A 16395-nucleotide genomic window follows, 5' to 3' on the forward strand; every position below is an offset into this window, starting at 1 on the left:
GACCGTATCTTGATGAGTCTGGAGGAATCGTGTATGTCGGACATGATTGCACTATGTGGCCAAGCTTCCCACACCCGTAACAAAAGTCCGGCAGTCGTTCATACTTTATCTGGATTTCCTCACTTCTCTATTAGGTCTAGCTAGATCAAATCCTTCTGATAGGGATTGCTCCACGTTTAGTTTTACTTTGAGTCTCAGGTACCTACTCAGCGTCACCCCGAAGATAGATGCTCTATCAACTTCAATGAGCTTTCCAAAGACTTGCCCTATTCTTTCTGCATTTTTGTTTGTGAGCATATCCATCGATAGTCCATGAATTTGGATCCAGAACGAAGAGTAGTTCAGGGCAATTTCGTTGATGTTGAGTTCGGGAGGCCAGTGCCTTGGGACCATGTGGAAGCCTTTGAAATTCCATGGACGGTTAGCCAAGATCCTGTCTTTGTCTTGCTACATTGGAAATGTGAACAGAAACATATTGGTATCTATATCTTCAATCATGAGGCCAATGACAAAGCACCACACTGCTCTGAATGTTGCATGGAATGTATTTTTATTGGAGGTTTCATGGATATCAGCTTTCCAACCAGGGTTAGGTTTGAAAGATGATTTACTAGAATGAGTTATGATTCCAATTGAAGATCTTTCTATGAAAGAGCTTCCATTTGGAGCTTCCATTTGTGTGATAAGCTTATCAATATCAGATGAGCTTGAAGTCATTTGGCTTGTTACTGGGTTAGGATAGCTTTGGTTGAGGTTTGTGGCTTCTCTATATCCCATGTTGGTATCACATATCACATATATATATATATATATATATCATTTTTCTTGTAAAATTAATAATATCCCACTCAAGGCAAATAACAAGAAACGTTTTACCTCTTAATCGTTAAAAAAAGAAAAAAGAGAGCAATAACAATAAAAGAAAGGTTCAAATTGACCTAGTTAACTTGCTATGTTTCGTTCTTTTCTTTCCTTTTTCTTTTTGGTTGACACATATGGCTCTCAGGGAGAAAATGTTTTTTTCTTATTCATTTGATCGAGCATGGAGTACGTACTACTCAGTACATTTGCAACTGTTTGTTAAGTAAGTATGGCCTTTAATTACATTAATTTGGGCAGCAAAACAACAATTATTTTCATATTCAACTAACTCGATCCAGTGGCTAATTCCCCTGATCTTTCATGCAGCCGGCGCCTACCTCTAAGCTTCAATTCGGCACTATACCGTACGTTCATGGATCCCTCGATCGCCCCCAAAACTCTCTACTCTACGTCATGAGCAACAGATCAATTTTTCTTTTTACTTTTTTTCTCCCTTTGGCTGCAGAAAACAAGATGTGTTATTTTGATCCGTTCATGGATCATTGTCACGCACGCTTCTGATCACGTTCCATTTACTACTCTCCAATCTAAACATGGGTGCATGCGCTTTATGAGTTCCATTTTCAGCTCACCCCGTAATATTTCCTAATTTGGAGCATACGAGACATTATTTCTTTAAAATATTTGTCCCATGAGTGTGAAAGAGAAGCTGCTCATCGTCCGCCTTATTTCATACTACTAGTACAGATCATTCATTATATTGTTGTTCTGTCTTCCTTTAGCAAAAGAGAAGCTTCAAATAGACAAGTTTCATATAAACTTTTATAAAAAACTGAGTCTCACCTTAAAAAAGTGTAAAAAAAAACTATTCTTTACTAATAAGATCCACTTTTTTACAAACGACTTATATGAAGCTTTATTAATAATGGAGAAACTTAGGATAGAAGTAGTAGAACAAAGTCGTCGAAATTAATATTGTTTAAACAGTAACTTTATGAATATATATGCCTGTAAATGTACAAAGTTACATCGCTTATATATATTTAGGCTTTCAATCCAAAAACTACAATCTTTCCTAGTAATACAGGTTGAAAAGAAAATTTGATAAAATAGTGGATGATAACCGCCAATGCCATCATCATCAGGGTTCTTTTATTTTGGGAGATGATCAGGTTTGACAAATGAGAAGTCATTTTCATTTATGGTTTCTTCTTCGTAGTGGTGTTCATCTAGTACTTCAGATTGTTGCTCATGATCAGGATCTACGGTTAAAATCACGTTGGTGGTCGATGAGGTCGGACACAAAGGATCAGCTTCCAAATCCGAGTTCTCATGGTCGTCGTAGGCGGACACGTGGGTTAAGTGACCCGTAGTTTTGAAGCGGTGCAATGTGCGTCCGGAGGCTGCATGCAGCGTTGATGAGGTAGGGCTTCCACCTAGAGTTATGGTACGAGGAGATTTTCCTCCAAGCCCGCCCTTTTTCTTTTTCGCAGCCATGTGCCACTTTTTAAGGGCCCTGGATGTTTGTTCGTCAAAAATTGATTTCTTCATGCCCGAACCCATCTGCAGTCCCCACCATGAAGATCATGATAAATGATCCAGTTCAAACATCACACGATCTTACTGAATGAATTAACAACAATATTACACCAGGAAATGAAAACTCTCCTTAACATATCTCATCTTGTGTGCGAGGTTAACATGTCCCATTTATCGGATGCAAGTGCTTTTATATTATTGTAAGATGGAATGCATAATTCATCCAAACACAAGATCACGAAAATATAGAAGGAAAACAAACAACAACAAAAAACAATAAGCTTGAACAACGGTGCTCGTTTGCTGAATATACTCTATAGGTTAAAGCATTTAGAAGGTTGTTTGGCAGCTGAAAGCATGAGCACATACAATAAACCAATTGATAATTGGATGCAACTCTTTTCTGAAAACAATGCTGTCTTATATGCTTTTGACCTTAACATTGTTGTTAATTTATCTAATCCTTTTAGAGATTTCTTAGAATCCCATAGCGTTAGTGAAGATACCTGAGCAACAAGGGCATATAGCGGAAGGGTGATGTAGCTACAAAGACAAAGGACAGCAACCCTGCAACATTTATGAAGATTCAGCCAATCATTAATCCAAGGTCAAAAAAAGAAAAGATTCAATACACCAATTTAAGGTTTTTCTCATTTCTTCGCTCTTATTGATTTATAACATATATAGATGTACTTTTTTGAAAAAATACAAATTAATAATAATAATAATAATCTTGTCAGCCTTTCATTGGCAGGCTTAATTCATAATGCTTTTATAAGCCAACTCTTCTTTCCGCTAGGCGAATGCCCTTCTATGAAGAGAAGTACTTTTCAAGTGCCCATTTGCATTGCAATGAAAAAACATAAAAAATAAAAAATGAATTAAAGGCATACCCTAATGAAACTTTTATAATAGCAAGCTTGAAATTGGAATGGAAGCAAGATTTCAACCCAAATGAGTACTGCACAGAAAGAAATGAAGTACAAAGTCAATATATATAAAAGAGGATAAAGAATACGAACACAAGATCAACAAATAAACGAGAGACTCGGTGGCTATTAGGAAAGTTAAGTGGGGAACACTCCATTACCCATATCCACAAGAAATATGTTATTTGGAATGCATTCTGCATGTAACAGTAAAACTGATCAGAATAGTCACAAACATGAAGGAAATTTAAAAGTCAAAACATAATTATATAGACTGCTAATTCCTCTTTAATTGATAAAGTGAGATTTTAGTAAAATAACACTGATCAGATCATATTTTCTTCTTTTAAATATCTTTAAAATGAACCTTCTCCAGTATTGGCCTAGACCTCACATAAGTTTAAGATCTAGTCTGCAATACAGGGGCCTATTGAATACCTGAAACAAAGCAAAATGGATAAGATGAAGAACTAACTGCGGCCGACCAAACCAAAAGTATTTGTCTGAGGCTTGCACAAGTGGAATCCCTTGGACCACTGCATGCCTTTCTGTGATCTCAAGAGCCATCTTCGTCAAAATGGCTTGAAGTTCTGTTCCAACAGCTAAGATTATCTGCAACCCAGTAAAAGTTCAGAAGTTTTTATTTTCCCACGATTTGTAAATCTAGCTGATCAAAAAAGAAAAGATATCTCACAATCAGAGGGATCAAGGATGCCCAAAACAATGCCTGCCATCCTGGAAAGGAAAATCCGACAGAGTTAATCAACTTTACTGGAAAGTGCAGAACTAGGGCTGCAAACGGGCCGGTCCGGTCCAGTCCGGCGATGGACCGAAAATTTTCGGTCCATTATTTTTCCGGACCGGACCGGACCGAACACCCAAAGGGACCGGACCGGACCGATAGCTATCGGTCCAGTCGGTCCGCCCTCTTTTTTTTTTTTTTAATAATTAATAAAAAAATTTATTTAAAATACTAAATTAAACTAAGTGACTTATTAATGTGGATTATGTAACAAACTCAATAAAAAATATTTTATATGGTCAATGATAATAAATTAGATGAAAATTATATTATTAATTTATATAATTACTATATAATTAACTAATTGATATTATATATTTATTAATTCATAGAATATTAACAAGTGTTAATAGTATATTTAAAATTTTATATTGTTAATAGTGATAGGTTAAATGAAGATATATATAAAATATTGTTAATTTATAGAATATTAACAAGTATTAATAATATATTTAAAAATTTATATTGTTAATTGTACAATTATTATATATAAAATATATATAAAAAATATTTTTTTTTTTAATTTTTCATTCGGTCCGGTCCGGTCCGGTCCGGTCCGAAAAAACTGTGGACCGTGGACCGGACCGAATGATTTCGGTCCTCTAAAATATGGACCGGACCAGACCGGTCTAAGTCTCGGTCCGGTCCGGTCCGGACCGAAACGGTCGGTCCGTTCGGTCCGACCGGACCGTTAATCACCCCTATGCAGAACTACTCCAGAAGAATTTCCAAGAAAATAGTATCTTACCATTTACATTTAGTACCAAGAAAACCACGAATGATGCCCATAATATAGGGCTGCAACAAAATTAAGAAAACAAGTAATTCAATTCATCTGCTCCAAACAGATTATAGGATATTGCTTACTGAAAATCACAGTTTTGATGAAGTGAAGAGATATTAAATAGAGTGACCATTACCTTACTCCCACAACTGCTTTGAAGTCATCCTCTAATGATCTTTTGATATACTTCTGGAAGTTAAATTTACTTCCAGGACCTAAGTGGACCTATAGATGCGGCAATGTCATAAAGTCATGACATATCCTACCAGGTCTACCTATCAAAAATATCCTACCAGGTCTGTGAAATTATGAAACAAAAACTCACATTGATGAATCCGTTGCGCAAGGTTAAGTAGTCAGCATTGCTAACAGACCTGAAAAATTGTCGAAAGAAGCATCCCTGCAAAGAAATATTTTAACAAGTTGAGAACAAAAAGTAGCTAAAAACCTTCTTTGTGAATCTAGTCTAATTGTTGCTAGCTAGATATTAAGTCAAATGCCCCAAAGTCTTTATCATGTCCCTGACCTTTCCTAATATTGAGGCAGATCTGTATTGTCTTTGTAATTCCTTCATAACTAATCATCGAATCACCTAATCCATATTTCCTCTCTTTCATCAGCTCATTTATGGTTTTAGTCTTCAATTTTAAACATCCATCTTAGTACATAACTACAACTATTGCAGTTGCAGCTGAAAAGTTTGGAGTTGGTATCAGGGCATTTTTTTTTTTATATATATGTTGTATCAGGGCATTTATTCCTCCAGCTTATTATCATAATAATGTAAATAGCATGAAAAAATACAAGATGTGCAAGTTATTTCTTACAACATAAAAAAAGAAAGGAATCCTTGTCCAGAAACTGGTGTGTGCTCTAACAAATGATGTCTCATGAGTAAGCCTGAATCTTGAAGGATCTACAAAAAAGACATCCAAGTTTAGGTTTCAGGAAGGCACAAAAATCCCGGCATCCAGCTGTTGAGAGATGACATTGACGTTCAGGAGCGAGGAACTGCAACCTTCAAGCTATGATATAAAGAGACATGCTTTCTCTATATTGTGGGATGACATACCATTTGAAAACTCATAATCATGGGATGAGATATCCTGCTCCCACTGTTTCCATCCACGAATCTGTGCAACGACAAGTTGAGAAGATACTTAGATATAATCGAAATAAAGTTCATGCGGTCCTCGACATGATCATGATCATTATAGGGTGAACATTGATGAGGTACATGCGCAAAAGGTTTTTATGAATTTCCAGATCAGTGCCCACGTGCTACAAGGGGAAGCAAGGCTGTAAGGTGGACCCTTTGAGCCTTGGTCTCTTGGTCACCACTTATAGAGTTGGGCAGAACTCAAATATTAACAATTAGAATGGGGCCTCTTCATATCATCCAAGCCAGTATATGCCTATTTTGTTTTGGTTTGGAACAATTATGGACAATTTGTACCATAGCTATACTAATCGGTTTTGTTAGTGGCAGTACTATTAATTTAGTGATCGTTTCACAGGTTCAAAGTTCAGACTAACTTAGTGATATTTTCCAGTTTATAGCCATTTCTGGTAATAACTGAAATCAGATCAAAGTAGCTGAAATGAGCCAAATACCCAAAACTGAGCAAGAAACCGATTGCAACATAAACAACATAATTTTTTTTTATATATAAATAATTAAAGGCGCAATCAATGTATACAGGAAGTACACAAGAAATACACCTACCTAGAAGGAACATAAACAGTTTGATACATGCAGATAAACAGAATTTACCAACATTTATAGTTGAGCCTTGAGGACCGTCTAAAGAATTTTTTCTTGAAAGAAATTTCCAAAAGCTCATATCATTCATCAAGAGATCATAACAGTCTCGAGAAGCCTTATTTATTTCTATCTTGAATCCAAAAACAAGGGAACAACAGATAACGTATGATTTTTTAGTCACAAATTGGATTTCAATTGTATTGAACAGCATCAGAAGATGAGAACCAACGCGTTATGCCTTCCAAGTATGTGACTTAACATCAAAAGTAAGAAAACAAAAATAATAAATAAAGATTTCATTTACCTTTAGTCTACCGAGTAGCATTGTGATAGCACTGTACAGCACATGAAAGAATGCTAAGAAAAATATGAGGATGTGCAACTGATGCAATCCGGTGACAGATATAAGCGGTTCATAACCCTGTTGACAAAATTCAATCTGTGAGTTGGACAATCGAATATGATGTTCATGCACGCAGTGACTAAAACCAATGTTTAGGTTTTGACCGGAAAGTGTTCAGAAGCTTAATTACCTCAAAAGAAAAATAAAAAATAAAAAAAAGGTAAATAAAGCAACACAAGGAGGCATATATGTGCAATAACAAAACAAGTCAAGTGGCTTCAAGATTGCCAATAAAACATTAGAAATTTACAAGTAAGAATCAGGACCCCGAGGATAAGCTTTGCCATAGTTATGCTTACACTTACCTTCTTCTTACAACTGGGAGCATAGCTACCAGCAGCTAAAAATCTGCGGTCAACCCATAATAGCCTGCGACGACTTTCAGTACTCGAGTCATTTTCACCATCAGATGGACATGGCAACATATTGTCTAAAACCCGTGCAGGAAGACAGATTCTGGCAATGTAACTCTGCCCAAAGGTAAGGAGTAGGGAGATGAAACCTAGAATCATCAACTCTGCAATAATTGCATCAGAAGTCAGATATGTGTCCATAATATGTGGTTCCACACAAGCACCGCAAAACAGAAAACACGAGAAATAAAGGGGAAAAAATGGATTAAAGTTCAGAGTTCTTGGTTCCATGAGATCAAAGTAAGAATGAATTACCCGCTTTAACCTTCTCCAGAGCTTCAAACAGAGCTTTCTTCTGCCTTTCTGTAAACCACTGGATTGAAATTTTACAATATAAAATCAGGGTTAATTAAAAGAATGCCAAGTAGAACATCACGAAATTAAACAAACTATTCTTTTAGGTCATTAACAAGCAGAGCAACTCAGCTTCAACTTCTTTGTGATATTTTATTGTTTTCTTAAACATCTTTTTATTCATGTGTTGTCAAAATTCACGGATTTTTGTCTTCTACTTTTTCTTTGCTGAGAAAATGAAGTTTCCCTAGAAGCCAGCTAAATCAACAGACAGGAAACGATATACAGAGACGTAAGAAATTTGTTTCTACTCAAATTTCTGGATTTGGAGTTCCCTCATTACTCTGATTTTAGAAGTTTTTGGAAAAAAAAAAAAAAGGAACAATTAATATGTGGCAGAGGAAAGTTGTGACTGGAGATTTGAGGGTAGGTTGGTCGGTGGTATACATCTGACTTGGGTTTTCGGGTAGGCAGGGAATAGTTCCCGGACAGGAATTAAGAACTTGAATCTAAGAATTGGGAAAATTCCGATCAAAAGAAATAAAATCATTCCGGCATTGGTATAACTTATAAGTTATTAGAGTTGACAGAAAAAACATAAACATAAATTTAGAAACGTCTTTAATTTGGAGCAAACAAGTTAAAAAATACGAGGAAACCCACAAAAGGAGTTAAATACAAGCCATAAAAGCCGATATTAAAAAACTTACCGTTCCAAGTTTGTGAAGGACCTTTTCCAAGGCAATGGAAATGATGATGATGAAAGCAGAGACACCAGCAACAGCCCATGTGGGCGTCTGATCCAGCTCTCTAGTCTGCGAACCACTGCTCTCGGTTGCTGCCATAGCCGTTCCTCCTCCGAGCAGAAGCCATACACAGAAGCACTGATGGCACCGAAAAAACATGGTCATTCTTCTTGCTTGAGCTTCAGACACAGAGAGGGGGGGAGGGGTGTCAAGGTGACTAACAAACTAAAACAGGGATGTTTCAGATTATCGTTTTGAAGAAAGACGGTGCCTTTATTGGTTCGTCGTCGGAGTCAAAAGCATAAAACAAGGTATGAAAGCGGAGCAATTAGTCATGGTTTCAGATGGAGGTGAAGTACTGCTGTAGTCGCTGCGAGTTGAAGATAACGCGGAGATATTAAACACCAACCAGTCTATCATGGCGTTGGGGTGGGATTGAGAGAGGGTTAAACCCGAAGGTCCACGCTTTTTGTCTGGATGAGGAGGGAGTAGTACTGAAGACCGTCAGAAAGCCAAAGAAAACAAACACGGGAAAGGAAGCCGAGTAGAGAAATTCGAAGGTGCCACTGATTGAGGAGGACAAATTGAAATTGTGAACCGGGTCAATCCATTAGTCACACGTCTGTTCATGGGTGTAAACACTCCAAACTCGGCACTAATTAATAAAGAGACAGAGAGAGACAGTGGTCTGAACTGAACTTTACATATTATAACTGAAACAAATAAATAGATAGATGGTTTGTTTTAGGTCAACTAATTTAAGAGCATTCACATTATTATTATTTACACGCTATTTCTTTTCTTTTCTTTTTTTTTTTTTTTTTAAGAAGTGAATAAATATAAAATTTATATAAAAATAAATAAATAATCTATTCCCTATTATGCCAAAGCGTGACAGTGAGTATCTCAATCCTCATAGGGTATTCTTTTTGTCTTTTTGTGGATCAGAGGAATCCTATCCAATAGTATTTAAGGTGGTATGCAGTATTTACTATTATTGTGGTGCAAACGCGTGGACCCAATTGGTCAGTACCGTGTAACTGAGTGAGTAATGGGGCCTCCAGACACAGTGTAGAAACTTATATCCGTGAATTATGCACACAGATGCTGAAATCTGTCCCTCCTCCGCGATTCACTCTCAAATTATTTCCTTACTGAGAGTTGGACTCATTTTACTCGATTTTCATCCCCTCCTCCTTTACTAATAAATTATGATTATTTTCAATTCGTGTTTTTTTACCAGAAATCTTATTGTAACAAAGAGGGTACGTGGTTGGTGCTGCTTAACCAACCCCTCATTTGACCGAATTCTTTTTTTTTATTATTTTTTGTCTTAATTTTGTTCACTTTTCAAATTCGTTTTTTAAGAAAAAAAATAACGCCTTCGGTCAAGAAATCCGGTTGATTTTTATTAAAAAAAGATAAAGCATAACTTATAGTTTTATTCAAAAGAATAAATATAATGTACTGAGCTAAGAAATCTGGTTAATTGAGAGGCTACGTAGCGTTTTGATTCGAAAATATCTCTTTATGCAGGCTGGAATTAATTGTATAGCCGTGGGTTATGGAAATATTGTGAGCCCCTCCACTAACTACTGAAAGGGAAAAAAAAACAGGAATAAAATCTCTCCATCTCAAGTATATCATATGATGGCATGGCCCGCATGGGTATACTATATGCTGAGCCGGACATACTATCATTACTGATCATGTGCTAATTTAATTTTATTACGTGATAGATCCACCACCAAGAAAGAAAATGATCGGCAGTTGTGGAATAATTTCCAACTACTGATGACGAGAATTAATTGCCCTTTATTATAATTAGGTTAAATATTGTTTTTGCCATAATATTAGTAGGAGTGGTAATATGTGACACAATCTGTGAACTCAACATAAACACGACATGAAATTAACGAATTTGGATTTGATGTTAACGGGTTCGGGTCAAAACAAATTGATACATTAAGACACAATTTATTAACATGCCAACCCGCTTAACACGAAATCAATCCGTTTTGACCCATTTAGATTTTATTTCAAAATTGTAATTTTATTATTAATTGTTAAGTTGTAATATTGGTATATCTCACAGTATGCTTATGTTTTTATTGTTTTTATTGTTCGGATTGTAATTTTATATCTATGCTCATATTTTTTATTGTATAGTTTGTAATATTGATTTTATTATATGTTAAAATTTGAAAAATATTTATACATATTTTTTAAGATATAGTTGCTACTAATAAATATATGTTTTAATTTTTATGTGAAATTATATTAATCAGGTCAAATGAGTTATGCATGTTAGTTCAACTCATTTACATGAAACGGATTTAAATGGGTCGTGTTGTGTTAATTTATTTCTAATTAATTATTAAACGAATCAAAATAAGTGACACGACATGACTCGTTATCTAAATGAATTGTATTAGGGTTTGACACGTTTAGTTTAACGGGTCTTATTCAAGTTGACCTATATAGTCGAATGTTCATAATTTGACACGACATGAACACGATCTGAAAACACAATTTGCCACCCCTATGTAGTAGCTACCACTGTTACGACATTAATTATGCTCTAATAAATATAATTACAATTTCCAACACATGCACTTATTTGATCTCTAATCACGGGATGCATGTGTATAAAAATCAGGTACTTTCTCTAAGTAATATATGTTTTGGATGTGTTTCGTATGTACCGTGAGATCTCTTCGAACAATTGGGGAATGGATTATTTGACTTGCACCAACACAAATTTAAAGGAAAGCTTGAGGGTGGTCAAGGGACCCTCCGATGCCTAAATCAGTTTTCTCTACTGGCATTTTGATAGAAGTTATTGCCTGAATTCGTATGTACTTGATGATCTACTTTTATACTAAGTATGGGAAGCATCTTGCATCTGTCGTTAGGAAGTAGTCTCATCTACTTCATGCTTCGGCCGCTAAAGCATTTAATGCGATATAATGTACCGGAGAAAGGTATCTAATGAGGCGTGGGTCTCTGACAAATACGTCAGCGACCTCTCAGCCTATGTCGGCAGCACCTGCATTTTCCACTCTCAGGGTGCAGGTAATGGTTACTTCTCTCGCACGTCCTTAAGCAGCCGTAACTCATGAGTGCCTGGGGCATGTCGGATGCAATCATTATGACGTTGCGTACCGAAGAAAGTTAATTAATGCGGCATCGGTTTCTGACAATTTCTCTGGTGACCTCTCAACCTATACAGACAACGCCTGCCTTTGTCAACTCCTTGTCGGAGCTTCATCATTTTCCTCGATCTCAATTTTTATCACTTTGAGGGTTTCTTGGCCGGGCCAGCCTAATCCTTGGGCCATGAGATGAGCCTCTTGTTTCCCATGGGGCTCTGGGCTGAATAGACCATTGGGCCGAGAGACAGGCTTCTTATTTCCTGTTAGGCTCAACTCGCTAGGCTAAAGGGGTTTTCATTCCTTCCATTACCCCATCAATTCTCATTGAACTTGTTTGATGGGAATTCAATTACTTACTCTTTCTTTTCCTTTCCCTCATTTTTATTATTTATCAATTATTATTCTAGAATCACTTACATCTGACCCGATGATTCAGTTTCTCAAACTTTGCTGGAAAAGTTGTTTGGCGACCCCCTATGTCGCTTCGTACTATGTGCTTCACGGGATTCGAGCCGATTCATATCCCCTTCTCTGACACAGGGTGATGGACATCAACCGTTGCATCCTTTTTATTAAAAGGACGTCGTGGTTACTTTTCTCCTTTTACCATCTTTGTTCTTCTTGCTCAAAATTCTCATTCTCCTTTCCGTCTTCTTCCTTTCTCCTCTACCATTTCTTTCTATTCCCATGGCTTCTAAAAAGGTCGTTCAACCTAAGATTCTTGAGTGCTTGGACCCTCCTGAGCTTCATGCGGCGGCCCAGTTCTTCATCAGGCACAACTGGCATTCAGATGTCACTCAGAAATCCTTGTCTTCACTATCCTCCACCTTCCGTGTCCCAGATTTAGTGACCTTTAAGGTTCTTGGGCCACGCGAGGGGGTCGTAGACTGCAAGGGTTATGCTTCAAAGGCCGCCCTCTTTCCTAGCATGTTTACCTACGAGTTGAGGTTGTCGTTCCCTCACCTTGTTCGCAACTTGTTCGACCGTTTAGGTCTAGCCCCCGTGCAATTTCATCCAAACGCTTGGAGGATTATAATGTGTTGCTGCATCTTGTGGCGTCGAGCGTTATTGGAATCTGGTCCAGAGCACGCTGACCTCACCGGCCATGAATTCCTCTTGACCCATAACCTTATAAGAAATGAGCATTGTTCAGTGCCAGGGATGCGAACTAGGCCCATGCCGCACTCTCAAGGTCAAGGGGAACGCACAACAGGCGACCTTTCCTGCGAATCCATGCAAGATCATGTGCGACCTAAAAGCGTCCAAATGCTCCAAAAGATCCTTGGACCCGTCATACGGGTCTATTTGGGGGGCCCTGAACTTTGACGATAGCGGCACTGCCATCACACTCGCACTGTAAGGCATGCCGGTGTTGGTGAGCATTTGCTCCACGGAGGAGGATGTTCCTACTCTCCATGCCATCATCTCTTGGTATTTATTTTGGAGCTCCTGGAGTTCATGTTGAATTCATTTCTTATCTCCCTCGTTGTCCTCCATCGTCACCCTATGCGATTCCTCTTCTTGGTTGTGGCTTGGCTCCGATTCTTCCACTAGTCTAAGGTGGCCTTCTTGTAAAGCCTCATTTTCTTTCTATAGTGCTTTTACCTTTGTAATCAATCTTTTCACTAATTCGTCTTTCTCCGTTAGTAAAGGGCCCATGGTTCCTAATGAGCCCTCCAGGCCCCAAGTTGCTGCGAGTTGCCACCGGTATACAAAGCACATGTTAGTTGGTTATAAAGGAAAATTTCACAGACAGCGCCACTATTTTGGACGTGTTTTGTGTATCGTGAGTCTCTTCGAACAAGTGGGAATGGATTATTTGACCTATACCAACACATATTCAAAGGAAAGCTCGGTGGTGGTTAGGGGACGCTCTAATGGCTAAATCAGTTTTCTCTATCGGAATTCTGATAGAAGTTATTGCCTGAATTCGTATGTACTTGATGGTCTGCTTTTATACTAGGAATGGGGAGCATCTTGCATCCATCGTCAAGGAGCAATCACATCACCTTCATGCTTCGGCCACCTAAGGCATTTAATGCGACGTAGCGTACCAAAAAAATGTAACTAATACGGCTTGGGTCTCTGACAAATACTCGGCAACCTCTCGGCCTATATCACCGGCGCTTGCCGTGAGATGAGCCTCTTGTTTCCATGGGCTGAGGGGGTTTTCATCCTTCCAATATATATTGAATACTTAAATTTTGGAGACTCGTGGAATTAAAAATAATAATAATTTTTATGGTATCATATATTCAACGTCATGTTGAGCTAGATCTAGTACAGAATGAATATTGAAAGACGTCTAAACTCCCACACGAGGTAGTGCATGCATGATCGTGTTATAATTTATAAGTTAATTAAGCAATTAAATTCACTTTTTCTTTTCTTTTTTTTGAAACCTAGCTTCAGATTAATCAGTCGCTTAATTTATAGGATGTTGCACCAACCTTTTGGGAGATCAGTACAGGAAGCTAGAATTCATGGATCGAGAAACTATATATGGTGATTAATTAAGTTACCATATAATATATATGAGTGTGTGCATTAATGTTAGCTGCTATTTCAATCAGTGAATCAACATACAGTAGTACTTGCTTGCATGTAGCGGCCATGTGAACACTAATTAATTGATTACGAAATACATATGTATTCTAACTTCTAATGACTCGTGAAAAAAGTGGACTTAATTAATTAGATAAGACACAATTATATAAATATTAGCGTATGATGCGCATGCATTTCCCGAATTTAGTGGGAACTACAACTTGATACGTACAATGCATATATGGTATATATAATTAGACGTGTGATCTAAATTAATAATAAATCAAATATTGGTAGGCCCATGCATGTAACCTGTGATTTCAACCAAACGTGTTCCCAGAGTAATTTATAGCTAGCTAGCAATATTTCTTTCAGAATTAATGTTATGTCTTTTTGGTTCGCCGGCTTTTTTGTTATGCAAACCTAGTAATTAGCTACTTCATCATCAGCTAGCTTAATATTTATTCTTAATTTTGACTTTTTTTTTTTACATCTAATCGGTTGTTGATACCAAATATAGCCCAAAATATATCCAAAAACTGAGTTACTGTTAAAAAAGCAGTATCTTAATATTTATGATGTCTAAGTCAATTCTCTAAAAAATCGAGAGAATTTTCTATGCAAGAGTGCGTCAGAATATTTCTAACCTGGAGTTAGGTTTTTATACTCCCTATCCATGTGGGTCTCGTTTCCTTTGTCAATGGTGCCCATCTACTGTATTGGGTACCATGCTATCACATTTAATGTAGTGTGGCTCTCTCGGGTCACATCCTTTGTAGCAGGTGGGTGAGTGCAACCACTATCTGGACACTTTATCAGGAAAAGTGCCTCTCACCGAGATCTCCTGTCTATGCTTTATGCCTATTTAGTGCAGCATGGCATCCTTGCATGTCATCCAAACAGGGTTGTGTCAGAGTGAAAGTTGTCTCATCTTCCCACGTTGATCATTTTCCTGCTTTGACTCTAGGCCCTCTTTCTCCTATCTCGGTTGGTGGGTAGGTCCCGCTCTTGATACTCAAGCGTAGCCAACACCCACCCTTTAGGAATCAAGACTATGGAAAGGGGCCTACTGTCGACCCCAACCCCCTCAAAGTGAGGTTTTTTCCCCTTGCCTAAGAGGATTCAATGGACGCTTTTGAGTTCGAATTAGGAACTCACGACAATTCACATGACCAATCAGGAATTCTCATCCGCGACCAGACACAAGAAAGAACTTGGGAGACCAGTCATTCACCTTGCTGTATAACGATTCCAAATTAACGAGGGTGTGTATCATGCTGAAACTGAAAATGTTTCCCTTAAGCTGTAAAACATTGTGGGTAAGGAGGAACTCACGACCGATGAGGTCAACCTACTCCTGGTCTGACTCTAGCAAAGCTCACCACCAAATGATGTTACAACAAATTAAAATCCTCCAAGCATTCGGGTGAAGCTAGGACAAAGCCAGATCTAGACAATCCAGCAAATCACAAACGGGGCGAGGTAAAGGCAGCCTCAAGCCACATGTAAACATGGTGGGAAAAAGAGAAACTCTGGAAGAGTGACCCTTGACGTCGACGACACCCTCATGTGGGCTAGGAACCTCGAAGACCATTGTTTCATGGACTTGATAGGTTAAGGCCAAATATGCCAATGTCGTAGTTTAGACGCTTAAACGCCAGGTGCTACCCAAGAAAGACGGTCCAACGTCGCTAACTTTTGGTGCATCTACCCCACCTGGAACCATGGGTTGAGTGGTCGTTTTAGGGCCCATTGACAAAAAGGAAGAAAGTAACAGAGAAAGAAGAAAAGAGTCTAAGGGAGAAGGACATGAAATTAGAAGAAAAGAATAGCGAGAAGATTACGGTAAGGAGAAAGAAGACAAGACAATGGCCCAATCAATGTTATAAAGGAAGAAGGCAACGATTAATCTCCCACACCCCATGACATAAGGACATGGTACAAGACACTTCGAATCTTGGGAAATACCCAACACGAAGCGACGTGAAGGTGAAGAGCCACCTAATGCCCTCAATACTGACACAACTGAAAGGACGCCATCGAATACAAGCATAGTTATTGAAAGACGTGCCAACAAAGGCGAAAAGGAAAATGTTACTAGGGTTGCCAAATGACAAGGAATCACCTCAGACTTCGGAGCCAAACATGCATCATTAGGGCAAACCTGACCTCAACATCAAGACAAGTTTAAGATTA

General features: G+C 38.0%; 1 protein-coding gene across 1 annotated transcript; it reads right to left on the reverse strand.

Moving 5' to 3' along the window:
* Window positions 1-1785: 1785 nt before the first annotated feature.
* On the reverse strand, window positions 1786-9165 carry LOC108990472 (MLO-like protein 10). Its single transcript, XM_018964444.2, has 15 exons — window positions 8462-9165; window positions 7713-7770; window positions 7350-7561; window positions 6946-7062; window positions 5949-6009; window positions 5704-5792; window positions 5202-5276; window positions 5013-5101; window positions 4841-4890; window positions 3985-4025; window positions 3729-3902; window positions 3452-3487; window positions 3255-3322; window positions 2868-2928; window positions 1786-2385 (listed from the first exon to the last, which is right to left on the reverse strand). Exons 1-15 carry the CDS (start codon window positions 8660-8662, stop codon window positions 1975-1977), a joined length of 1743 nt encoding a protein of 580 aa, XP_018819989.2. The 5' UTR covers window positions 8663-9165; the 3' UTR covers window positions 1786-1974.
* Window positions 9166-16395: the final 7230 nt, after the last annotated feature.

The sequence above is a fragment of the Juglans regia genome, chromosome 11 (genome assembly GCF_001411555.2).
Source record: "Juglans regia cultivar Chandler chromosome 11, Walnut 2.0, whole genome shotgun sequence".
NCBI lineage: Eukaryota > Viridiplantae > Streptophyta > Magnoliopsida > Fagales > Juglandaceae > Juglans > Juglans regia.